The sequence below is a fragment of the Carcharodon carcharias genome, chromosome 23 (assembly GCF_017639515.1).
Source record: "Carcharodon carcharias isolate sCarCar2 chromosome 23, sCarCar2.pri, whole genome shotgun sequence".
NCBI lineage: Eukaryota > Metazoa > Chordata > Chondrichthyes > Lamniformes > Lamnidae > Carcharodon > Carcharodon carcharias.
In genome coordinates, this window is record NC_054489.1 from 48,411,070 (window position 1) to 48,438,146 (window position 27,077).

Genomic DNA, 27,077 nt, shown 5'->3' on the forward strand with positions numbered 1-27,077 from the left:
TATTTCTATTAGCATGCTGGTGAGCTCCATCAAGCACAATATATTTATAGAGTACACTCTTTGATGGCAGCGCTTGGCCTTAGCAACCCGACTGCTAGGGACTGAGTAACATTCACATTGATTGGTGGGCTCTCGGCACTCTGGCCAATGAGCGAGCATCTTCTTGTGGTGTCCGGTGAGTAAGCTGGCAAGTTGTCGAGGCACCAAGAGGCTGATTAACGTGAGTAGGGAGGGGCAGGCTGGGCAGGAGAAGTGGCTGAAGCCGTCCCTCGACATCAGGACACGCGGCAGCGGTTATTGGTCGCAAGCCCGGCTTGAGGCCACAATCCGGGGCCCGGCTCCCTCTGTCCCCATGTCCTCACCCACTTCCCAGATACTAACCTCCGGCACCTTATCCAAGTGGTAATACTTCACCTCGGGCTGCCGCTCCTGAGGCCATTCCACTGTGGAAGGCATCGCAGCTGAGTTCAATCGTGTCTACCGGACACATTTACCCAGACGACAGAAATCCTTAGCTGGTCATTCACCTCTAACCCCGGCATGTTAAACCCAGTTAGAGGGTCCCTCCTTAACTCAACAAACACAATATTTCAATCTGTTAGAATCGTTAAAGTACATTTGGCCGGTAGTGTCTATGCTAGATCTCTGCAGAGAGCTGGTACTACTAAACCAGATGTCTTCATTAACATCCTTGGGTATTTGATGCCTTTTGATGAATATACATTTCTAGTAGAGGGTAACATGGGGATTTTGTGGGAACTAGAAGATCTTAAAATTTATCCTACATTGGATCAACCTCCATTTGGAATGGGACAATGTATGATTAGCTATGATGGTGACTTCACACGCTGCATAACATCTTGTAGCCTTAACCATTTCCATAATCTTCCCCCTCTCTTCCACACCACCCAGCCTCTACTATGCCTTTCTGATTTAGTTAAGCCCGTTGATTTAGTGTGGATTTTACTACAGAATCTATTGTTTGGCATGATCTTTGAGTCATACAAGTGCTAGTGATAGTTTCCTAACTCCATAAGACTTGGACGAAGGGACTGAATGTTTGGTAGCTAAGTTTGCTGATGGCACAAAGATAGATAGGAAAGTAAGTTGTCAAGAGGACATATAGTCTACCAAGTGGTATAGATAGTTAAGTGAATGGCAACCTTTTGGCAGAATGTGGGAAAATGTGAACTTGTCCACTTTGGCGGAAAGAATAGAAAAGCAGCATGTTGTTTGAGGGAGTTGAAGAATGCTGAGGTACAGAGTGATCTGGGTGTCCTGGTACATGGATCATGGAAAGTTAGTATGCAGGTGCAGCAAGTGATGAGGAAGGTAAATGGAATATTGGCATTTATTGCAAGAGGATTTGAGTATAAAAGCAGAAGTGTTGCAACTATACAGAGCTTTAATATCTGTAGTATTGTGTACAGTTTTGCTCTCCTTAAGAAAGTATATAATTGCATTAGAAGTAATTCAGAGAAGGTTCACTTGACTGATTCCTGAAATGAAAGGGTTATCTTATGAAGAAAGGTTGGGCAGGGTGGATCTGTACCTGTTGGAGTTTAGAAAAATGAGAGGTGATCTTAATGAAACATAAGATCCTGAGGGGAATTGATGGGAGAGAATGTTTCCCCTTGTGGGGAAATCTAGAACTAGGGAACACAATTTCAAAATTAGGGGTTTCGTATTTAAGACGGAGATGAGAAATCTTTTCTCTCAAAGGGTTGTTAGTCTGTGGCATGGTGGGCCGTTGAATATATTCATGGCTGAATTAGAAAGATTTTTGATCGACGAAGCAGTTGAGGTTTATGGGTGGGGGGCAGAGAGGAAAGTGGAGTTGAGGCCATGATCTTATTGAATGGCGGAGCAGGCTCGAGGGGCCAAATGGCCTACTCCTCCTAATTCTCATGTTTAAAAACCTGCTTTGTTTTACTGTATCTGACTCTCCTTAATTTATTCTATGGGATTATTTTGTAGAGATGAGTTTAAGCACATAAGAACAAAAGGAAAGCTGCCTCATGCAATTATCAGTTGTTTTAATGGAATACAGTATTGGCATTGCCAATTTTTCTACATAACTTTAATTAGATTGAAACTGTTCTTTAGCTCGTATTGAACTTTTTTTCTAAATCTGTTTGGCTGAATGCGAGAAATTTAAAATTGTCTCACTAGTATGGATAGAGTATTTTTTAAATTGCAGTGGAGACGTTTTGGCTTTTCAGAATAGAGGGAACTTTACTGTCTAACTATTTGATTTGAATGCCTGAAGTAGAAGGTATTCTGTTCTCTAGCACTAATATCCCCTACATCAATGCATACAAATAAAGTAAAATGTGAAATAAACTTCAAATTGTTTCTGATGCAGCAGGTAGGCACATTAGCTGCAGTGCAATCTCATCTTGGTGCCTATGGAGTGTCATTTTGAACTTGATTGCTTCAAGAGTTTATATTGCAGGCTGCTCTGCCCCACTTATTGTGCAACATTGTGCAAGCTCAGCTGTTTTACTGGATGTATTCCTATTCTCCCTGCAGATCTTCCCAGATGAAACTGAACTGTTAGCTAGTGTGGGCATAGGCAGCCTTTGTCTTTATGATATGCCAAGCAAATCTGTGTAATAGATGATGTCCCTCACCTGCAGAGGCAATTAGACCACCTTGTTTATATTGCACAGTGACCCCTGGAGACAGTGCTATAATGTAAATGGATGCAGAGCTGGCAGCGCCCCTGTGGACCCTAAACTTTGGCAATGTAGCTGTACCATTCTTCAAACTTGATGAGTTGATGCCAGGTACAAATGGCTTCAGTATCGCTTTATGCTCTTCCCCCCTGCCTGGAGCCTTGTCTTGTGTTCTCTCCATCAGACCAATCTAGAGAATCAACTGAACTTTTCTGTTTACTGATACTGCAGCTGAACTTTTCCAGTCGATTGATTTACTGTGCTGTGCCTGGCCTGATAATCTTGTTTGTGGCCTTTTCTCCCTCCTTGTGGACTATGGCCCTTTTGCTATGTGTAAATTCTGGAAGCTCCAATCTTGGCTGCTTGTGCAGGCAGCCTGAGGGCAATGTGCATCTGAAGATCATTAAGCACTTTTGTGTTCAGGGGTAGGATAAACTCAGTCAGCAGCTATTTTACCAGTCTTGTTCAATCCCTATTTGCCATTTTTATTTCGCTCAGAGAATGTATGTCAGCTGACTCTGGTAAAAAGAATTTTGTTTCTACAGTGCCTTTCATGACCTCAGGACATCACAAAGAGCCTTACAGCTAATGAAGTATTCTTTACCATGAAGTCAAACTGTTGTAGGAAATTCAACCAACCTATCTATGCACAAGTTCCCACAAACAGCAAGTTGACAATAACCACAATCTTTTTGCGATATTGATTTAAGAGGTAAATATTGGCTAGGACACCAGGAAGATCTTCCCTCCTATTTTTAACATCCACTTGAGCTGGTAGATGGGGCTGCTGTTTAACACCTCAGTCAAAAGATGGCATCTCTGGCAGTGCAGCACTCACTCAGTATTGCACTGGTAATATCTACCACGGGGGAGATCTTGGGTAACATTCTCTCCTCTTTTCCCCCACCCCACCCTTCCCCCCCCACCCCACCCTTCCCCATTCCACCACCCCCCAGCCTCTGGTCATTCAGGCAGTCTGAGGCCATTTGTAACATGCCAACGCTTCAAGATATCAAACTCTGGGCGAACTGACAATTGAACTTGCTATTCTTTAAATGGTTTTCAATTTCTGTAGTTCCCCTAAATACTTTGCCTGCTGCCCAACTATTTCAGTCACATTTTGTATTATTTGAAGCTTTTAAAATTACAGCTGAAATAGAACCTGCCCTTTGCTCTCTACATGGATTGTTAGCATTTCATTGGAGCTCTAGCTTCTGCTCTGTAACATGCTGCACCTACAGTGGATCAAATAACAGTTGGATTAGAGTGCAAGCTAGAAATCTGTTCCTTCCTCCCTAAAGATGCTGATTTGCTCTCTGGATGCAAGCAGCCTTTAGTTCCTCAGCTGCTCGTTAGGTTTTGATGAGTTATTTAACCATGGGAGGTATCCCTGCCGAGTGTTGTCCTGCCTTAATGTACATGCATATCAGTTACTAGAAATTATAATGAGAATCCTGGTTTACGTGTGCAAAGTCCACAGGGTCCTGGAGGATGACTGGAGCCTCTGGAACTTTACCACTCCCCTCTGTTCCCCCTCCACACAGGAAGCTGAATCTTCACCAGCGAACGGGAGAAAAAAGCTGAATTTGGAGTTGGGGGTGGCAGGGTGGTGTGAGCTGGTGGAATAAAGTAGTGGTGCTAATGCTTACACCGTGAATATATTCTTTCCAATCTGTTTCACTCCAATCACATGGTTTATTTATCAGCTGCTCAGGTTTGGATTCCTGTCCATAAGTCTCTGACAGTGTTAAAAGCACATCAACACTATGAAATTTAGTACATTATTTGTTTGATAAAAATTACAATTTTTGACAACATTTTCCATTAAGATAACTTTGTTTTTGGTTTATGTTCTCCCTTCCCCCAAACAAAGTGTTAATTCCTTACTAGGGTAGGGTTCTCTGGTATCCCAGGCATGTGATCTGTATTCATGTGACACTGAGACGGTTCAATTCATGGGATAGTTAAATCCTGCCTTCACCTGATACTTATATATACACAGTTTCAGTGGAGGCCATCAGTAATAATCTGCACCAAGAACCTTGTCTAAACCAGGAGTGCAGAGGCCATTTGGTGGCTCTACTACTATCTCCACTGAGCGCATGGAACCAATGCCTTGTGTAAAATCCTTGTATAATGAGACCCAATGCCATTGGCAAGGTTTTCAGCCTGATAGAATACTTCCTTCTACTCATGTAGAACGCTAACCCAACCTTTCTGCTTTCATCTTAGAAAGAAAATGTTCCTGGTTGGTCTGACAGGTGGGATTGCCTCGGGGAAAAGCACAGTTGCTGCTGTGTTCCGTGAACTTGGGTGTCCAGTTGTGGATGCTGATCAGATAGCAAGACAGAGTAAGTTTTGAATGTTGTGGATCCAAGCTTTTTATTTGTGACGCCTGTGATACAACAGTGAATTGTAAAGATTGTCGTTTCTCTTTCTAGAAGCAGTATCCTCTGTCAAAGTACAAGGGTGAATATGAGATGATTGGTCCATGATTAAGCTGAAAAAATGGAATACATGGTCTGTAGGGGTTATTACTTTAATCTTGCCTTCAGGTGTAGACTTGCAGTTGACATTAACTATCACTGCAATGAAAATCGAGGCACAGTTCTTGTAATGTTCTCTAACAGAATCTGCCCTGAATGTCACCAACAAACTACCTGCTGGAAAGAAACCTGACGACAGAAGAAACTTTGCTGATTTTATACAAACCATGTGGAAGTCATTAGCTGGATTAAAAAAAATAAATCATCATCCCTTTCCACTCTGATTGGAACCTGTACATGGGTAGGAACTGAATATCTGTCAGAGAAGTAAATTTATCCCATTTTTCTGCACCGGCCCGGGAGTGTTTGATGGGAACAGTGTAGAGAGAACTTTACTCTGTACCTAACCCTGTGCAGTACCTGCCCTGGAAGTGCTTGGTGGAACAGTATGGAAAGATTGTTGATCTATATCTAAACCATACAGCACCTGCATTGTAAGTGTCAAGGAGCATGGTAGAGGGAATTTTAGTCCCTTACTACCTCATGCAGTAGCTATGCTGGGACATTGTAGGGGGTGCTTTTCTCTGTATCAAATACAAATTGTACCTGCCCAGAGAGAGTTTAATGAGAGAGTCCTAAGAGAAATTTACTCAACATATGGGAAGTACAATTTCAAAATTGGGGAATGTGGTTAATACTGAGGAAAAACTGCAACAAAATACAAGATGACTTTAATCTTGCTGAATGACCATGTAATTGGCAAATTACTGAATTGTGTGGTTTTGTTTTCTGGAGGAAGGATAAAGAGGCCACATTATGCATGGAAAACGAGTCTTAAATGAGGTGGAGGAGCAAAGAGATATAGAGGTTCATTCATTCACAAATCACTAAAAGTAGCAATGCAGGTTAATAAGGTCACCAAAAATGGCAAACAAAGCTTGGATTTATTTCTAGAGGGTTAAAATTTAAAACCTAAAAGCTGCTTAACTTGTACAGAAGCTTAGTGGTGATCCAATAGAGTTTAAAAAAAAATAAGTGTATTGGTAGGGTAGATGTCGAGAAGATGTTTGCACTTGTTGAGGAGACAAAACTAGCAACCATAAATATAAGATAGTCATTAATAAATCCAATCAAGAATTCAGAAGAAATTTCTGCATCTAGTGAGTGGAAACAATATGGAACTCAGTGGAACTCCTCCATCCCCACCCCCTTTCTGTTTCCCCCTTCCTTTTGTTTTTTTCCAATAAATTATATAGATTTTTCTTTTCCCACCTATTTCCATTATTTTTAAATATTTTTAAATCTTTTATGCTCTCCCCACCCCCACTAGAGCTATACCTTGAGTGCCCTACCATCCATTCTTAATTAGCACATTCGTTTAGATAATATCACCAACTTTAACACCTATGTGTTCTTTTGTTCTGTTGTTTGTGACATGTTTTGATGATCTGCTTCTATCACTGCTTGTTTGTCCCTACAACCACACCAACCCCCTCCACTTCTCTCTCTCTCTCTCTCTGTCTCTCTCTCCCTCCGCCCCCCCCACACACCTTAAACCAGCTTATATTTCAACTCTTTCTTGGACTCGAACTCAAGTTCTGTCGAAGGGTCATGAGGACTCGAAACGTCAACTCTTTTCTTCTCCGCCGATGCTGCCAGACCTGCTGAGTTTTTCCAGGTAATTCTGTTTTTGTTATGGAACTCAGTGCTTCAGGCTGATAATCTGTTTCGTTCAGTGCATCAGATCAGCAAACTGCAGCTATTCACATTGATCACCCTGGGCTGAATGGAGTACAGTTTTATAGGTTCCTGCTGGTCTGAAGATATAATCTCGATTTCTGATGCATCAAAAGCAGAATGGTGTTGTCCTTTTAAGTTTATATCCTTATCACTCCTTTTTAATCATACACAGGATGTTGCATTGCTAACAGCATTTATTAGCCATTCCTAATTGTCTTTGAAGGTGTAGGAATCCCCACAGTACTGTTAGGTAGGGAATTCTAGGATTTTGACCTAGCGATGGTGAAGGAACAACAATAAGTTTCTAAGTCAGCATGGTATATGACTTGGAGAGCAGATTGGAGGTGGTGGTGTTTCCATGCACCTGCTGCCCTTTTCCTTCTAAATGATCAAAGTTATGTATTTGGAAGGTGTTGTCGAAGAAGCCTTGGCAGATTGTATAGTGCATCTTGTAGATGGTAAACACTGCTGCCACAGTGTGCCTGTAATGGAGGGGGTGAATATTTAATGTTGGCTGAGGTGTCACTTCTGGGGTGCTTTGTCTTGAAATAGTGCTGAACTTCTTGAGTGTTGTTAGAGCTGCATTAATTCGAGCAAGTGGAGAATATTCTATCACGCTCCTGACTTGTGCCTTGCAGATGGTGGACAGGCTTTGGGGAGTCAGGAGGTGAATTCCCAGCCTCTGGCCTGCTCTTGTAGCCACAGTATTTATATGGCTGGTCAGTTCGTTTCTGGTCAACAGTCATCGCCAGGATGTTGATAGTGATGGAATTCAGCTTTGGTAAAACCATTGAATGTCAAGGGATGGTGGTCAGACTCTTATCGGAGATGGCCATTGTCTGGTACTTAAATGACAAATGTTTCTTGGCACTCAACAGCCCACAGAGTACACCATTCACAATGATTCTAGCAGCCAGTTGCTGGTAATCTGTTCAGCTTGAATCTTTACATTTACTTTGCCACAGGTGTATTCTTGGTATTGTTGCTATTCTGTTTCTTATTTCCGTGGATAGAACTGAAGAAAGATCCTCACCTGATCCATGAACCCACCTTTTCTCCTTTCTAATGCTGGCAGACTAGTTATTGTTTCCAGCATTTGCAACTTTTATTTCAAATTTCTATTTTAAATATTGTTTTGCATTTCCTGTGTTTAACACGGTACAATTTTTCACACCCCGTTGATATTCTGTACATGATGCATATTCACACATTTGAAAAACGATTGACCTGTTCCATGACTTTGTCATTTCACAACTGAAGACGGACTATTTAAATTAGAATCCTCATCCGATTATTTACCACAACATTTCTAATTCTAAGTGGAAAGAATATGACACAAGATAATGCTGAGCTATCTGAGCCAGGGGACAAAATATTTTTTTCCCCTGAATGCTGTTCTTGAGATTTTCTTGGCTCTTTTTTCATTCTGACACTGACTCCTTTATCAGGTGATGCAGGTGCCTAGTGACATTACCTTCTGTATTTCTGTTGATTTTTTTTCAAGGTAGCACAAATACCATAGTCTATGTGTGATATATTCCTGACCTATGAATGTATCCAGTCCACTGGGTGCTCTGCGTAACTGGTGGTTAGAAATAACTTCTTTTGGATTGATATGAAAATCAAAGGGATGAGGATCCTGTCTTCCAATTTATATGGAATTTTATAGCGCAGAAAAAGGCAATTGACCTAACTGCTTTCTGCTGGCATTTATGCTGCACAAGAGCCTCCTCTCCTATTACTTCATCACATCCTATCTATATATTCCTTTCTTCCTGTTACAATCCCCATAGAAAAGAATGTGCAAACGGCCCCAGTGAAAGGAACTGATGGAAAGATTTCACTTTTTAAAAAACTTATTGTAATAAACCCAAAATCAACACAAAATTAAGCATGAATTATCAGACAAATGATTTTCCATTAGAAATATGGATTTCACTCAAAATAGTTAATGCATCAAGGATAGATCTCTCAACCATCTCAGCATCACTCCCAGCACAAATGTGGCAGCACATGCTGTCTTAAAGCCTGTCAAACTCTGCTTCCAGTACATAGGACTTCTCACTTTTCCCACTCATTGATTTGGCCCTCGAGCAACTTTTTTCCACCTGAGGGCCCCGGCTGCCATTAACACCAACAAGGTGCACTTCTACAAACGCTCCCTCTCTTGGGTCACGACTGCCCTAGTGGCATTGTTTTCCAGAGTTCCTTTTCAACCAACCAACGCCACCCTGGTTCATGGCCTGGTCACCTCTGGTAGGAACATATGAACAGGAGTAGGCCATTTAGCCCATCAAGCCTACTCAACCATTCAATTAGATCATGGCTGATCGCCTACCTCAATGTCACTTTCCCGCACTATCTCCATGCCCTTCGATGCCATTAATTTCCAGAAATCCATCGATTTCTGCCTTGAACATGCTCCGTGATTGAGCTTCCACAACCCACTGGGATACAGAATTCCAAAGATTCACTACCCTATGAGTGAAGACATTTCTCCTCATCTCAGCTTTAAATGGCCTCCCCTTATCCTGAGACTGTGCCCCCTGGTTCTAGACTCACCAGCCAGGGGAAACATCTGTACATTCACCCTGTCACACTCTAAGAATTTTCTAAGTTTCAGTGAAATCACTCCTCATTCACTTAGCCTGCTCCTCTTGAAGCAAATACTCAGCTCTTTTGCATGCCTGAGCCATCCATGCTGCTTTTAGGTTTCAGTCCCTTTTAGCTCGCTCACACATTGCTTCACCAAGAGCTCCAGGAGTTCTGTTTTCTTACTGCCAATCGGAAATCTGACCCTTTCTTAGAGGAATTTGCTGCTTCTCCTGAGCACCAAGAGTTCTGCATATCTGTGCGCTGGAGACCGCCAGCAGAAATTTGAGTGAGACACCCCCCCCCCCCCACCCTTCCAATTAGCTCTATTTGCTTTTTTGGTTACCCAGCTCTCTATAGCAACATTAAGTTACCCGGTCACTTCTCAAAAATGACCTCGCAGCTAGAAACTCCAATTACACATTCCTTTCCCAGAACTAGCTTAGTTAGTTTCACTTTGGGTTAAGGGAATATCTCCCAAATACAAACTTTTTGTTAAGTGCAGAGTTCATCACATCTGTCGTGTGTTTAGCTAGCTTTCCCTTAAATGCATCCAAAATAGTTACCTCAACTGCCCATTTGATAGTGATGTCTCATGGGATACTGATGCTTACATTGAGAAATCTAAATGCCTGTAAAAAAATAGCCTTAAATACAAGGCAGCATTGAAATCAGTTTTGAATAATATGCTGGCTTTGATTATTTACTTTACAAGATGGTCAGTTTTGTTCCAATTGTTTTTCTCACTTCCCTGATGGCATTGTAGCTAGTAATATAAAGATGGAGAGTAGGAGTTTCTATAGATATTTAACTAAGAAAAGAGTTAACAAAGTCAGTGTTGGTCCTATAGAGAGTGCGTTTGGGGAATTGATGATGGAAAGTTGGGAAATGGCGGATGAATTAAACAGGTATTTTGCTTCAGTCCTCACGATAGAGGACATAAATAACATCCCGGAAATGAAGTTTTAAAAAGGTAAACACAGTTTTTTTTAGAGAAGGATCCTTGCTATGTGCTAGTTCGGCCAAGAAGTTCTGCCGCCAGATACTTGCCTGTGGACAGGAGAAGTTTGCTTAGCTATGAGCTATAATGCCTTCATTTGTATGATCGTTTCTGATTGTGAATGATGGTTGCCTGATCAAGGTATTGGGATAACCACCATAAGGGACTACCCTGTCCCAGTAACTTTGTGTGTTGAGGTAGTCAGGGAAAATAAAGTGTTGAATTTACATTGCTTTTAAAATTGCCAAGTGATGAAAATGATTTGTGAATTTTGTAGAAACTGAAATAATTTCAAATTGGGGATGGAGGCCTTGGAGTGACAGCATTCTGAACAGGCTGGGATTGTAATTTGGAGAAGTTATGTTAAACTTAAATCAAACCTTGGTTAGACCACACTTTGAGAATTGTGAACAGTTCTGATCTCTATATTATAAAAAGAATAAAAATTTGAGAAGGTGCTAGAAAGATCTGAGGATAATACCAGAACTGGGAGGCTATACCTTTCAGGAAAGAGTTAACAGGCTGGGACTTTTTTTTACTCTAGAAAAGGTGGTACAAGGACGTGGAGGACACAGGGTTTAAGGTTTTGGACAAGACATACAGAGGGATGTGATGAACTTTTTTATGCAGCGAGTGGTGATGACCTGGAACTTGCTGCCTACGAGGGTAGTGGAAGCAGAGACAATTAAGGATTTCAAAAGGAAACTAGATGGGCACTTGAGGGAAATAAACTTAGGTGGCTACAGAGATAGAGTAGGGGAATGGGTTGCTCTACAGAGAGCTGGCATGGACTTAAAGGGCTGAATGGCCTCCTGCACTGTAAATGACACTGACTGAGGGGTGACCTAATAGATGTCTTATAGGTCATGAAAGGATTTCATGGGGTAGATGCAGCAGGGATGGCTCTGATTGCTGATGAGACCAGAGCTAGGGACCATAAATATAAAATAGTCACAAATAAATCGAACAGGAAATTCATGAGAAACATTTTAACCAGAACATGTGAGAATGTGGAATTTACATCTAAGGAGTAGGTAAGGTTGAATAGCACACATGCATTAAAAAAGCTGGGAAAGGGAATAGAAGAATTTGTAACTGTGAAATGTACATTGAGTGCTTTTACTTTTTCCCCATAAGTTGTTGAGCCAGACTCTCCAGCATACTGGGCAATAGTGCGATCCTTTGGTGAGGAGATCCTGCTGGAGGACAGAAAAATCAACAGGGAGAAGCTGGGTAACGTCATCTTTGGCGATGTGGAGAAACGTCAGCTCCTGAATTCCATCACTCATCCAGAAATCCACAAAGCCATGCTCAAACAGATCTTTAAATACTTTATACGAGGTAAGGTGCAAGCTGCAAACACTTTGCTTTTACTTGCTGTTGCTTTTATGCTGCAAACCCTATGAATGAAAGAAAATGTCAAACAGGAAAAGACCTACTGGTCATCCAGTCTGTCTCCTTTAGTCATAACTCCTTATCCATAACAAAACAGTCATTCCGTCCCTACCCACAGCCATGTAGCCTCCTGGGAGAGGCAAAAAGACCAAAACCCTGATCAGTTAAGAACAAAAAATGTCTGAAAAATCCTCCCTTTTGATGATCAAAACTAGCCCAAGGAGATCACATTGACCCTGAATGTTAGTGCAAGTTACTGTCCTGATGTGTGAGGTGATCTTAGGCCTAGCCAGAAATGGGTCCATCTCTCAATTGAATATATGCAGTGAATTAGTAATCATCACAAGTCAGGAACTTGAGCAGGTCCGCTATACTCTGAGAAGAGAAGAACTGCCATACTTTTATATTAACTAGTTCTTCCCTTGCATTACTTGTAATTGTGATGCTTGATCTTCCCTAACCCATTCGGTTGAAATAATTGACAATCTCTCTCCCTCTGGCAGCCCCTCAAAGCGATGAAGGTGCTTGCCACAGAGCCTGTGGCAACAGCTTGTGCGTGGAGTAATTGAATGTGGGGGAACTGTTGCACTGCAGCTACCACAGAGTTCTCCTACTCCAAACACCTGCCTTAGGTGTATCAGAAGGATTTATAAGTTGGCAGTCAACCTGCTTGGCCATGCCACGAACACACCTTTCTTGCTTTTCAAGCCCTGGAGCGGGACCCGAACCCGGAGCTTCTGGCTCAGAGATAGGGATGCCACCCACTGTGCCACAAGAACACCTAATTGGCAATCTACTCTGTCATTATTTTAGCAACATCAGTAAATTGCGCCTGAATCAAATAGACTAACATTAGTTAAAAATTGCCTTATGCACATTCATACAATGCAGGTAAATAAAGTCCATGTGTGCACATTTACTAAAGAGCTATCTGCCAGTATTCAGAAACCAAGGAAATAAAGCACTTCAACAATCAAAAAATATTCAGGCACTCTGCTCTTCATCTTACCACTTTGCTAACAAATGCACATGCACACACCATGCAAATATGATTAAAACTATATGCTTAATGATGGTATCTATTACTCATTTTCTAATTTACTGATCAGAAATGTAACTAGTTGCATTCCCAATTAGACAGATGGCTAGTGGTTTAGCTAGTAATATAACCATTTCACTGCTGTACACAGTTCTTTTAAGTCAATCTTTGTGCTTATCAAGGCAAAGGAAGCTAACGCCATTGCTGGAGACTGTAACACTTTCCATTTTGCTATCATGCCAGCATCCATAATGTCCAGGCAAGGGAAAGACCTACACTCCCTTTATACTGCCCCATGTTACTTGTTTCCAGCTGTAGAACAGCAATCCCCCTGACTGAACTTGACATTTCCTCACTTCTCATACCAGGCATCCTGTCACTTCTGTGAATTAGACTGTCATTTGATGCTACATTAGGGGCTGGACTGTCAGTTAATGCTGAACTGGGAAGGTGAGAATCGTGTTTGTGTGGCCCATGTAGAAACCAAGACAGAAGTGGAACTAAGACTGAGGTTTTGGGGCTTGAGCTCGAGGTGCTTGTTTCTAAATTATTAAACAGAACCTCAAAGATAATAATTTCTAGATTACAACTATACCTATGTGTAAATTGACATAGGTCAAGCAGATCAGAGTGCCAAAAGTGTGCCTCAAACAGTATTGTGGTTTCAGTTCATGGGACACTAGCACCAGCACTGGCAAAAGAAAGAATTGTTCCACTGGGACAACCTCCAGTAAAACCAGCTTATGTGTAAGAACCCAATAACTAAAGCTGTATATAGGGCATTATGGGTCAGGTGATGGGAAATTTTAGAAATGCGAAGAGAAAAATCAAAGCAATATAGTAGTGTAGTTAAAAACAAAAACAGAATTACCGGGAAAAACTCAGCAGGTCTGGCAGCATCGGCGGAGAAGAAAAGAGTTGACATTTCGAGTCTTCATGACCCTTCGACAGAACTAAACAGAAATAGGAAAGGGGTCAAATATAAGCTGGTTTAAGGTGTGTGTGTGGTGTGTGTGTGAGAGATGCTGATGCTGCTACTCGTTCTCTGTTTAAGTAATACTCTGCTTCAGTACTTTTCCTGCCAAAGTCAAAGAACTCTAATAAATTGGGTAAACATGATTTCCCTTTCACAAAACCATGCTGATTCTTCCCGATTATCTTGCATTTTTCTAAGTGCCCAGCTATAACCTCTTTAATGAATGACCCTAATATCTTCCCCATGACAGACGTGAAGCTAGCTGACCTATAGTTTCCTGTTTGCGTTCTCTCTCCCTTCTTGAATAAAGGCGTTATATTTGCTACTTTCCAGAATGTAGGGAATTTTGGAAAATTAACACACATACATGTACTACCTCATTAGCCACCTCATTTAAGATCCTAGGATGAAGTCCATCACGACCTGGAGACCTGTCAGCCCACTGCTCCATCAGTTTGCTCGGTACTGCTTCCCTAGTGATTGTAATTTTACCAAGTTCCTCTCTTCCACTCCACCTCCTGATTTATAGGTATTATTGGAATGCTTTTTATATCCTTTACAGTAAAGACAGAAGCAAAACATTTGTTCAGTGCATCTGCCATTTCCTTATTATCTACTATTAACTCCTCATTGTCACTCTCTAGAGGACCAACACTGACTTTACTTACCCTTTTCCTGTTTAAATAACTGTAGAAACTCTTGTTATCTGTTTTTACATTTCTAGCTAGCTTCCTCTCATACTCTAATTTCTTTCTCCTTATTAACCTTTTAGTCATTCTCTGCTGTTCTTTATCTTCTGACCAATCATCTGACCTGCCACTCATCTTCATGCTTTTAAATGTTTTTTTCTGATGTTTGATTCTTTCCCTAACTTCTTTAGTTAACTAGGGGGTTGATGGCGTAGTGGTATTGTCGCTGGACTAGTAATTCAGACCTCCAGGGTAATGGTCTGGGGACCTTGGTTCAAATCCCAGCATGGCGGATGGTGGAATTTGAGTTCAATAAAAAAATTAAAAATGTGGAAAATCCAGACCCACAGCAATCTGGTTAACTCTTAAATGCCCTCTGAACTAGGGCAGCTAGGGATGGGTAATAAATACTTGCCTAGCCAGCGATACCCACATCCTATGAACGAATTATAATTTTTAAAAAGCTACGGATGATGAGTTCTCCCTTTTGAATTTCTCTTTATAGTGGGAATATACTTATTCTGAAATATCCCCTTAAATGTCTGCCACTGGTTCTCTTTTAACCTATCCACTAGCTTAGTATCCCAGTTTTTTATTCATTCATGCGATGGGGCTTCGCTGGCAGTGTCAGCATTTATTGCTCATCCCTAGGTCCCTTGAGAAGGTGGTGGTGAGCTGCTTTCTTGAACCGCTGCAGCCAATGTGGTGTAGGTACACCCACAGTGCTGTTAGGAAGGGAGTTCCAGGATCTTGACCCAGTGATAGTGATATATTTCCAAGTCGGGATGGTGAGTGACTTGGAGGGGAACTTCCAGGTGCTGGTGTTCTCATCTAACTGCTGCCCTTGTCCTTCTAGATGGAAGTGGTCGTGGGTTTGAAAGGTGCTATCTAAGGAGCCTTGATGAATCCTGCAGTGCATCATTGGTTAACTTCAGCTAACTCAGCTTTCATGCTCACATAGTTGCCCTTATTTAAGTGTACAGACTAGTCTTAGACCCACTCTTCTCTCATTCTGAATGTAAAATTCAATCATACTGATGTCACTGCTACCTTGGGGTGCCTTTACCCTGAGATCATTAATTAATCCTGTCACATTACTCAATACCAAGTCTAATATAATCTGCTCTCTGGAAAAACTCAACAGGTCTGACAGCATCTGTGGAGAGGAATACAGTTAATGTTTCGAGTCTGAATGACTCTTCATGAAGAGTCTGATGAAGAGTCATTCGGACTCGAAACATTAACTGTATTCCTCTCCGCAGATGCTGTCAGACCTGCTGAGTTTTTCCAGGTATTTTTGTTTTTGTTTTGGATTTCCAGCATCCATAGTTTTTTGCTTTTATAATCTGTTCTCTGTTTGGTTACAGAACGCGCTGCTCTAAGAAACTATCTCTAAAGTTCATCTCTATGAACTCATCCAGGCTACTACTGCCAATGTGATTTTTCCAGTTTATATGTAGATTAAAATCACCCACGAGTATTGCTGTCCCTTTATCACAGGCACCCAATATTTCTTCCTGTATACTTTGTCCTACATCATGGTTACTGTTAGGCGGCCTGTGGACCACTCCCACTCGTGATTTCTTTCTTCTACTATTCCTCATCTCCACCCAAACCGATTCTACGTCCTGATCCCCTGAACCAAGTCTATCTCTGATTATTGTACAAATTCCATCCTTGATTAACAGTACTACCACTCCACCTTCACCTAGCTTCCTATTCTTCTTGAAGGTCATATACCCTGCAATATTCAGGACCCAATCGTTGTCATCCTCCAGCCACATCTCTGTAATGGCTATCAGATCATATTTATTTACTTCAGTGTGTGCCATAAATTCATTTACTTTGTTATGAATGCTGTGCGCATTTAGTCTTTTTGTTATCTTTGTGACATCTAGTCTTCATTCTTACTGCATTCTTAGGCTTTTCCCCTCAGTCACTTCTTGCCATTCTCTGATCCTCATTTCCCATATTAATATTTTCCTCTGTTACCTTGCCTCTACTCTTTGATGAACCACATCTTTCCACATTTGATCCCTTGCCCCCACTATTTAGTTTAAAACCCTCTCTTTTTCCCTAGTTATGCAGTTCACAAGAACGCTTGTCCCGGGATGGTTCAGGTGTAGATCGGTATAGACCCCACTTTCCCCAGTACTGGTGCCAGTGCCCCAGAAACCAGAACCCATTTCTCCCACACCAGCGTTTGAACCACATATTCATTTCTCTAATTTTATGTACCCTATGTTACTTTGCACATGGCTCAGGTAATAATCCAGAATTTATAACCTCTTTTCAATTTAGTACCTAGCTCCTCATACTCTATGCAGAACCTTTTTCCTAGTTCTACCTATATTGTTGGTACCTACATGGACCACAACAACTGGATCCTCCCCCCCCACACTGCAAGTTCCTGTCCAGCCCTGAGCAGATGTCCCAAGCCCTGGCGCTGGGCAGGCAACACAGCTGGCTGGACTCTCGCTCTTTGCTGCAGAGAACACTTGTCAATCCCCTCACTATACTACTCCCTACTACCACTACATTCCTTTTTGCTTCCCCCCCCCCCCCCCCCCCCCCCCCCACCCCCCCCACCCGACTTGAAGCCCCAATTCTCATCCAAACAAGCTGAGAGGACCTCAAACCTATTGGTCAATTGCAGAGGCTCACATTTGTGCCCTCTGGGGCCCCTTACTTGCCTCACTCGCAGTCACACCCTCATGTCCCTGACCACTGACCAAATTAGAAGACGTTATCCTTGGTGATGTGACTGCCTCCTGGTACAAAGCATCCAGGTAACATTCCCTTCTCTGATGTGTCGCGGAGTCTGCAGCTGAACCGAAGTTCTTCGAGCCGCAAACAATAATTGCAGACATGTTTGTCCTGGATCACGTTGTTATCCAGGAGCTCCCGCATGCAACAACTTTGACACATAGCCTGTCCTGCCATCCTTAATGTGTTTTAAATAATTACTTGGTTATATTATTCACTTGTTTATGTTGCTTTTTATATATTTTATTAACTTTACCACCAATTTGTATAGTATTTTAAACCTTAGGAATAGAATAAATTTTAGCCACTCACTGGACATTCACCAAACAGCTAACTCCTGGTCCTGTAGTAGAGCAAGGACCAATTCCTACACGGTGAGAAAGATTAAAAAAAGGAAACAAACACATCCCCCCCCCAATTCTTCACCAAACTCCAAGTCTCCACTCAGTTTTCTCGGCTGTATTTGTTTTTCCAAGGAGCCGTAGCAAAATTGAAGTCAGTGGGAATTGGGGAAAGCTCTCAACTGCTTAGAGTTATGCCTAGCACAAAGGAAGATGGTTGTGATCATTGGAGGTCCATCGTCTCAGCCCCAGGATAGGCCCAACTATCTTCAGCTACTTGATCAGTTCCCACCATCAAATAATCAGAAACTGGGGATGTTCACTTACGATTATACAATGTTCAGTACCATCTGAGAGTCCTATACTAAAGCAGTTCGTGCCCATATGTAGCAGGACCTGGACAACACTCAGGCTTGTGCTGATAAGTGGCAAGTAATACTCAGGCCACACAAGAAACCATCTCCAACAAGAAAGAATCTAAACATCTCCCTTTGATATTCAATGGCTGAATCCCGTCTATCAATGTCTTGGGGGTTACCATTGACCAGAAACTGAATTTGACCAGCCATAAATACTGTGCATACAAGAGCAGGTCAGAGGCAGGGAACTCCGTGGCAAGTAACTCTCCTCCTGATTTTATCAAACCTATCCACCTACAAAGCACAAGTCAGGACTCTGGTGGAATGCTCTCCACCTGCCTGGATGAGTGCAGCTCCAACAATAAGAAGCTCAACACCATCCAGGGCAAAGCTGCTTGCTTGATCACCACCCCATCCATAACCTTAAACATTCACTCCCTCCCTCCACTAGTGGACAGTGGCACTCGTATGTACCATCCAAAAGGTGCACAGCAGTAACTTGCCAAGCCTCTTTCGACAGCACTTTCCAAAGTCATGACTTCTACCACCAAGAAGAACAAGGACAGAAGAATCATGGGAACACCACCACCTACAAGTTCCCTTCCAATATCATTGTCATTATTTCAAAGTCCTGGGAAACCCTTCCTAACAGCATTACCTACACCACGTGAACTACAGCGGTTCAAGAGGACAGCTCATCACCTACTTCTTGAGGGTAATTAGGGACGTGCAACAAATACAGCCTAATGAGCAACACTCCCATCCCATGAACACACGTTTTTAGAAAAGGTAGATAAACAGTGGCAAACATGTAAAGAAATAATTCAAAAAAGATTGAGAAACAAAAACTCCATGCAAAAGCAATTCTTTCACAGTATTTGGGCATCGCTGGCCGGGCCAGCATTTATTTTCCACCCCTAATTGCCCTTGTCAAGGTGGTGGTGAGTTGCCTTCTTGAACCGCTGCAGTCCATGTGGTGTATGAACACCCACAGTGCTGTTAGGGAAGGAGTTCCAGGATTTTGACCCAGCAACTGTGGCTGATGAAGGAAGTTAAGGGTAGTATTAATTTTTTTTTTTTAAATGGGGGCTTATGATGTTACAAAGAATGTAGTAAGCCTGAGGATTGGGAGAGTTTTAGAATTCTGAAAAGGGTGACCAAAAAGGGAAAAAACAAAATATAAGCATTAACTAGCTAGAAATACATATAAAGCTTGCAAAGCCTCTACAAATATATAAAAAGGAAGAGTGTAGCAACAACTAAACGTTTGTCCCTTAGAGACAGAGACGAGAGAAATATCATGGGGACTTTGGAAATGGCAGAGACATTAAACAAATATTTTGTATCTGTCTGGAAAGTAGACACAAAAAACATCTCAAAAATTATGAAGCAAGGACAAATGAGAGTGAAGAACTTTGAGTAGTATCAGTACAGAAAAAGTACAAGAAAAACTAATGGGACTTAAAGCTGACGAAACCTGTTGGCCTGCGTCCCAGAGTTCTAAAACAAATGGAGGCAGAAATGCACAAGTTATGATGTCCCAAAATTTCCTAGATCCTGGAAATGTAACAATTATTCAAGAAAGGAGGGAGAGATTAAACAGGGAACTACAAGCCATTTGACCAGACATCAGTCATTGGCAACATACTGCAATCTAATATTCCCGAGGTGTTAACAAGGCACTTAGAAAATCGTATGGTATGGTTTTATGAAAGAAAATTCTTGTATGGCTAACTTATGAGAGCTTTTTGAGGATGCCACTGACCAGGCCAAATCTTCAGGTTTCTGATCATTGGAGACTAGACATATGGCCAAATATGCATTGCAGGACCCCATGGAAGTCCTAAGTCCTGTGCAAATAGCCCGGGAAATTGCAATTTTGGATGGCAAATGTCTCCAACTCTAACCGAAAGTTGGGGACTTTGGACAGTTCCGATTGTTCTTAGTTGAGTAATTACTCAGGACATGCTAGACAGATTAAAACCGAGTCTAATATCTGGATAATTACATAACTATTCTCTCGCCCGCCGACTACCCCTCCCGACCTGACTACTCCTCCTGACCTAACTACCGCCCCCCTGTTCCAACATCATCTGCCACCCATCCCTTCATCCACTCACTGACATTCAAAATGGGCCTTTAAACTTAGCATATGGTAGCTAGTGCCATAAAAAGGGGGCATGATCTGTCTTTTCCCTGACCCTACTCCACTCCAACGGATTCTCCTGAGGGACACTGCGCTGTGCTTTTTTGTGAAGGCCAGGTTCGGAAGACCCTGGTAGAAATGCCGAGCAGCATCCGGTCGGGGCAAATTTATGAGCACAGCAGCAATCTGAGGATCGTTGCCCTTACTCGGAAGATTCGGTCCAGGCTTGATAAAGGGGAACCAGCGGATAGATTTGCAAGAATAATTTGACAAGATACCACATAAAAGATTATTGCAAGGGATAGGGACTCATATGGTTGGGAGTAATATATCATTAGCATGGATGAAGGATTGGTTAACAGACAGGTAGCAGAGAAATTGAATTTTTTTTATTCATTCACAGGATGTGGGCCATGCTGGTTTAAGCCAACATTTATAGCTCATCCCTGATTGCTTTTGAGAAGGTGGTGGTGGTGAGCTGCCTTCTTGAATCGCTGCATGTAGTGTATGTACACCCGCAGTTCTGTTAGGGAGGGAGTTCCAGGATTTTGACCCAGCGACAGCGATGTAGTTCCAAGTCAGGATGGTATGTGGCTTGAAGGGGAACTTGCAGGTGTTTCCATGTGTCTGCTGCCCTTGTCCTTCTAGATGGTAACAGTTGTGGGTTTGGAAGGTGCTGTCTAAGGAGCCTTGGTGAGTTTCTGTGGTGCATCTTGTAGATGGTGCACACTGTTGCTGCTGTGTGTCGGTTGTGGATAGGCTGCCAATCAAGTGGGCTGCTTTGTCCTGGATAGTGTCCAGCTTCTTGTGTTGTGGGAGCTGCGCTCATCCAGGCAAATGGAAAGTATTCCATCACACCCCTGACTTTGGCCTAGTCAGGAGGTAAGTTACTTGCCACAGGATTCCTAGTCTCTGATCTGCCCTTGTAGGCACAGTATTTATATGGCTATGGCTATAAATATCAGTTTCTGGTCAATGGTAACCCACAGGATGATGACAGTGGGGGATTCAGTGATGGTAATGCCATTGAATGTCAAAGGATGATGGTTAGATTCTCTCTTGTTGGCCCTTGTGTGGCTTGAATGTTACTTGTCAGCCCGAGCCTGGATATTGTCCAGGTCTTGCTGCATTTGAACATGGACTGCTTCAGTATCTGAGTAGTTGCAAATGGTGGTGAACATTGTGCAATCATCACTTCTGACGTTATGATGGAAGGAACATCATTCATGAAGCACCTGCAGATGGTTAGGTTTAGGACACTACCCTGAGGAACTCCTGCAGTAATTTCCTGGAACTGAGATGACTGACCTCCAACCACAGCCATCTTCCTTTGTGTTAGGTATTATTCCAACCAGCGGAGAGCTTTCTCCCTGATTCCCATTGACTCCAGTTTTGCTGGGGCTCCTTGATGCCATATTCTGTCAAATGCTGTCTTGATGTCAATGGCAGTCACTCTCACTTCACCATGAGTTCAGCTCTTTTGTCCATGTTTGAACCAAGGCTCTAGTGAGGTCAGAAACTGACCCTGGCAGAACCCAAACTGAATAAATGGAGCATTTTCAAGTTGCCATTCTGCAAGTAGTGGGATGCCACACGGTTTAGTGCTGGGGCCTCAGCTATATTAATAACTTAGATGAGGATACAGAGAGTAAAGTATCTAAATTTGCTGTCTATGCAAAGCTAGGTAGGACAGTAAACGAGGACAACACTGAGGCTGCAATGGGATATAGACTGGTTAATTGAGTAGGCACTAAGGTGATAGATGGAGTATAATGTGGGGAAATGTGAGGTGTTTTAAATGTTGATATTCAGAGGGATTTGAGTGTCTTCGTGCATGAATCACATAAGGCAACATGCACGTCCGGCAAACAATTAGAAAGGCAAATGGCATGTTGGTCTTTGCAAGGGAGTTGGAATACAAAAGTAAACCAGAGGCCCATGCTAATGACTTGGGGATAAAAGTAAAATACTGCGGATGCTGGATATCTGAAACAAAAACAAAAATTGCTGGAAAAACTCAGCAGATCTGACAGTATCTGTGGAGAGAAAGACAGAGTTAACGTTTCGAGTCTGTATGACTCTTCATCAGAATCAGTAATGACTTGGGGACATGGGTTCAAATCCACCATCGCAGCTGACGGAATTTAAATTCAGTTAATTAATAAAAATTTGAAAGCTAGTGTCAGCAATTATGTCATTGATCTAGTCCCTTAGGGAATGAAATTTGCCACCCTTAACTGGTCTGACCTACATATGACTTCAGAAGCGCAGCAATGTGGTTTACTCTTAACTGCCCTCTGAAAGTAGCAGGCCACTCAGTTAAAGGGCAATTAGGGATGGACAACAAATGCTGGCCTTGCCACATCCCTTGAAAGGATAAAATAATTGTACAGGACTTTGAGACCACACCTGGAGTTCTGTGCACAGCTTTGGTCTCCTTATCTAAGGAAGGACATGTTTGCCTTGGAGAGAATACAGAGAAGGGCTGAGAGGGTTGAGATTGGATCTTTGCTATGTGGAATTTTGAAAAATGGGAAATGATCTCATTGAAACATAGAAGTTTCTGAAGGGGCTTGACAGGGTAGACAGTGAGAGGCTCTTGTCTGTGACTGGAGTGTCTAGAGCTAGGGGCACAGTCTCAGGATAAGAGAATGATCATTTAGAACTGAGGTGAAGAAGAATTTCTGTACTCAGAAGGTTGTAAATCTTTGGAGTTCTCTATCCTGGAAGGTTGTGGCTGCTGAGTTGTTGAATATATTCAAGACTGAGATAGATAGATAGATCCTTTGGGAATCCAGGAATATGGGGATTGGGCAGAAAAGTGGAATTGAAGTCAAAGATCAACCGCGATCTTATTGAATGGCAGAGCAGAATTGAGGGGTCGCATGGTCTGCTCCTGCTGTTTCTTATATACTTGATACTGTATTGAGTACTAGTTTGTGTTAATTACTGCTGAATTGCAGGCGAATGGTCAATTGGTGCAGAGTTATTGCTGATTTGTGCTGTGGGATTATGGTCATTAAGGGCAGCCAGCAGAGAGGCTATTTTTGAAACTAGTTTGCTGAAGCATAAAGACCATCATCTAACCCACTCCCTGATTAATTTACCAACCCATCTGCATTTTCTCTCTCAAATTGTAATCTTTGGAGAAAACAATGCTATCTGAGGCCGCACAGGCTAGAAACTGATTTGTTTGGTCTAGCACAGTACAGGAGTATAACCTTCTTGTTTCCTTATCTGCAGGATACCGGTATGTTATCCTCGATGTTCCACTCTTGTTCGAGACTAACAAGTTAGCCAAGTTTATGAAGCACACTGTAGTTGTTTACTGGTAAGTTTGTGTAAAGCTGGAGAAAGCCAGTGGCTTAGTCACTTGATCTTACTCAATAGTCTGTGTACCAGCGAATTGTGGGCATCCTTTATCCTCTTCCTCACATCCCCAGTTTAAATTGGTGCAGAAGTAAGGTGCCCAGGGGCATTGGCTGGTTTAAAAAAAAAATCTCCTGTACGCTGAGTGGTCACTTTTGGGTCGGGGTAGAGGGGGGCATATTGTGAGGCACTGTGCCCTGAACACAATTCTCCATGCCCAGGAAGTGAGTGTTGCCTGGCCATTTTTGCATAGAAGACATTACAGAAAAGCCCTGTATAGCCAGGAGGATGTAAGTTAAGGAGCTACATAACAAACAGGAGCAGGAAGCCTGTTGGAATCTTAGTTTTCCCCTTTCCTAATTTAATGCCCCAAGAGTTGACACCTGCTCAGATCAGCTAATTCAGCACAGAGCAGGAACAAGACCTGGCTCTTTCTGCTTTGTATAGCTTGATGCCAAACCACTCAGATTTACCCATTGATTGACTGGGACAACATGTAAAATCAAAACTCAATGATTTATGGAATGGTAAAACATGAAAGGTCAGCCCATCATGCCTGTGCTGGCTCTTTGAAAGAGCAATACTGCCACTCCCATTTTTTCCCCGTAGTTTTGTAGGGTTTTTTTTCCCTTTTTCAATTATTTATCCATATCTTGTTTGCAAGTTATCATTGAACCTGCTTCCCCTGCCCTTTCAGGCATTCCAGATCTTAACATTTTGTTGCTTAAAAAAGAATTCCATCTCCTTCCTGGTTCTTTTGATGAAGTCTTGTGTCAGTGTGCCTGTGGCATACGGCTGACTGCTGTGTTTGTTGTGCCATAGTGACCCTCAGGCCCAACTGACCCGGCTGATGAAACGGAATAGTTTGACGCAGACGGAGGCGGAGCGGCGCATTGGTGCCCAAATGCCATTGGAGCAGAAGCGGAAGCTGGCGAGCCATGTGATCGATAACTCTGGGGACAGCGCCGGTACACATCGGCAGGTTTGCAAACTGCACTCTCAGCTTGAAGACTCCCTGGACTTCTTAGCAGTCCGGTTACTAGCCGTGGTCACGCTCTCAGGAATCGGAGGGCTTCTCTGCGTATTGATAAAAAGGTGCATTTTTTAAAATGAAGGTCTGCTCCAAACCAAGATAAAGTAAGGACAGATGCTTCATTTTCTAAAAAGAAGATCCTATGCAAGATTGGAATATAAAACATAAGGTGGAAGTGCTGTTTGCTGAACAATCTTCAGTTCTATCTCTCTCCTTTTCTCTTCATGATAATTGTCATTATCTTTTATCTATATCTGATATTGCAAAGAGACACTCTGAAGAGACCTCTGCCAAATTATGGATAGTCAGAGTCCTGCTTCTGCTTGCCAGTTTCTCGGGGCTAAGATATACCAATCAAGTAATGGATTTTCCAATGTGTAGAGATCCTGTTTGCAGCACAGATGCTCACTGCAGCTTTTAACTACGCCGAGTGTTTATTTGGATATCAAAGATAGGCAACTGGATGCTGTTTACTTCCTTGTTTAATCTGAGTGAGCACTCGGGAGATGTTTGTGAAAGTGGATCCTGTGTAAGTTGCACTCTGTGGCCTATAGGTAACAGACTTCACTGCTGCCTCTTTAACTAGAGCGACCAGGGTGAATCTAAAGCACGGCAACATTATCGCACCAAGTGGACGCTGGGATTTCTGATCTATCGCCTGTTTATTCCAGAGAAAAGTGTGGCTTGCTCAAGGGGAAGGTGTAATGCATATGGTGGCACAGTGTGTAGATTTTCACTTAACCACATCTGCTGCTCAGTTCTGTGGTTTAGACTAATGCTGTGTCCGCTGTGCTTTGTTTCACTACGGTCTTACATACTTTGCAGCCACTTTCTTCTGGCAGGTGAGGCGAGTGTTGTTGGTTGATGATGGTTAATACATTTTTAGTAGTGCACTTTACTTTATCTGTTCAGTTTCCTTTCCATGATATCCACGCCAAGTTTGGAATTTTGAATGCAAGATCAGAGAATTGAAGCTGTGACCTAAATTCTGTCACTATGCAGTGTATCCACACTCGATTGACAGTGTGCTGAATCCTGTAAGTGGTCTGGCAGGAGCACGTGAACCAGCAACAACAACATACAACATTTGTAAAATCATATGGAAGAATTTCTCACCTTTTGATTTGTAATTCAATAAATGATGTGGAGAGCCCTGGCACATGGATTTTTCTGCTAAATTGACATCACAGAAATATAATTGGATGCAATTGACCTTCGGCTGTAACAATCGGCACCCTGGCCTGATTTACCAATTCCATTAAAGCTGATGCAAATCGGACAATGTCAAACAGGCTGCCCCTCTGCCACTGTCCATTTTACCCTATCATCAAAGAGCAGTATCACCCCCAAAGCCTCCTGAAGCATTGCTTTTCTTCATACCTGTTTACTGAATATCCATCATGGTATTTGTGGGATTCTTGTCTTTTCAGATTGGGTAATGGGCAAACCCAGCCAGTCTCCAATCAAATAAAGACTTGATTTTTAAACAAGAGGAATGTACAAAATACTTCCCTTGTGCGGCCACCATCTCCAGGACTTACTTTTCCCCCTTGAACCAGTGCTGTAACTGCCCTGGGAATGGATGCCATCACTCTCCAGTCTCATGCCCAAGTGGCCAATTCTTAATCTAAATTGTGATTGCTAGCAGGTCAACCATAGGCAAATTCACATCCGAGTGCCATGTTGTCCTCACCTAAGGCTAGTGTGTATTTTCCACCTGGGTTACTGGATAATGATTATGCTCCTCCCAAACCCAGGGAAGCTCATGTTGATTGTAACAGCCTTTTACTGCATACTGAAATTGGTTATCTCCATACACTGAGTCAGTTTTTTGAGAAGGAATACTTTATTCTTCTCTAGAATTACAAGCTTTACTGATTGACTTTTGCCATTCATAAGATGGCCCATTTACAGGTCAAAATGAAAATCTTAAATTGTCAAAATACACACAAGTGGGATACGTCCTCCAGGGAAAATGGATGTCCTTGCCGTTTCAGTTCAGGATGAATTCTTGGTTTCAGGACAAATGACAGATAGAAATTAAAATCAAACAGTGGGGCCTTGAAGCTTCAATTTCTGTCAATCTAGTTTAAGCCTCACAATGTCCTCCGTGTATAGAGATGCAGACCTGTCTTCCCCATGTGCATTCTCTGTAATTGCCAGCATAGGAAGCCTTTGATTGAGTTGCTTTCCCTGAATTTGCCTTTGTAAATGAAGTCCGACATATATAAATAAACCTTCATTGTCCTGCCTTTGAATCAGTTTAAAAGGAATAGTATTTGTGGCTGAAAGATCTGTTGAAATTATTTTGTGCTTTGTTGATGTCATGGTTTTACCTAAACAAATCTTTAAGAAACTGCCTCCTGCGGTGTGTGTCAGTGTGTGTATAATCTTCAGATAGTCTGCGCTGATGACATTTGGCATTTTCTCTCCCTTGAGTGTTTCAGCAGGGTAAGGTCTGCTGTGTA

At 42.3% G+C, this 27,077-nt stretch overlaps 1 protein-coding gene across 5 annotated transcripts; it reads left to right on the forward strand.

The window, feature by feature from the left end:
- The first annotated feature begins 6 nt into the window (after positions 1 to 6).
- Positions 7 to 26,867, forward strand: dcakd (dephospho-CoA kinase domain containing). Of its 5 annotated transcripts, none has more exons than XM_041173376.1 (6): positions 8 to 220; positions 3,224 to 3,390; positions 4,911 to 5,029; positions 11,634 to 11,837; positions 23,451 to 23,538; positions 24,399 to 26,867. In XM_041173376.1, exons 3-6 carry the CDS (start codon positions 4,918 to 4,920, stop codon positions 24,682 to 24,684), a joined length of 690 nt encoding a protein of 229 aa, XP_041029310.1. In that variant the 5' UTR covers positions 8 to 220; positions 3,224 to 3,390; positions 4,911 to 4,917; the 3' UTR covers positions 24,685 to 26,867. The 5 variants fall into 5 exon arrangements, with proteins under 5 accessions (XP_041029309.1, XP_041029310.1, XP_041029308.1 ...); XM_041173378.1 differs by lacking the exon at positions 8 to 220 and adding an exon at positions 2,395 to 2,789; XM_041173377.1 differs by lacking the exon at positions 8 to 220 and adding an exon at positions 2,930 to 3,103.
- Positions 26,868 to 27,077: the final 210 nt, after the last annotated feature.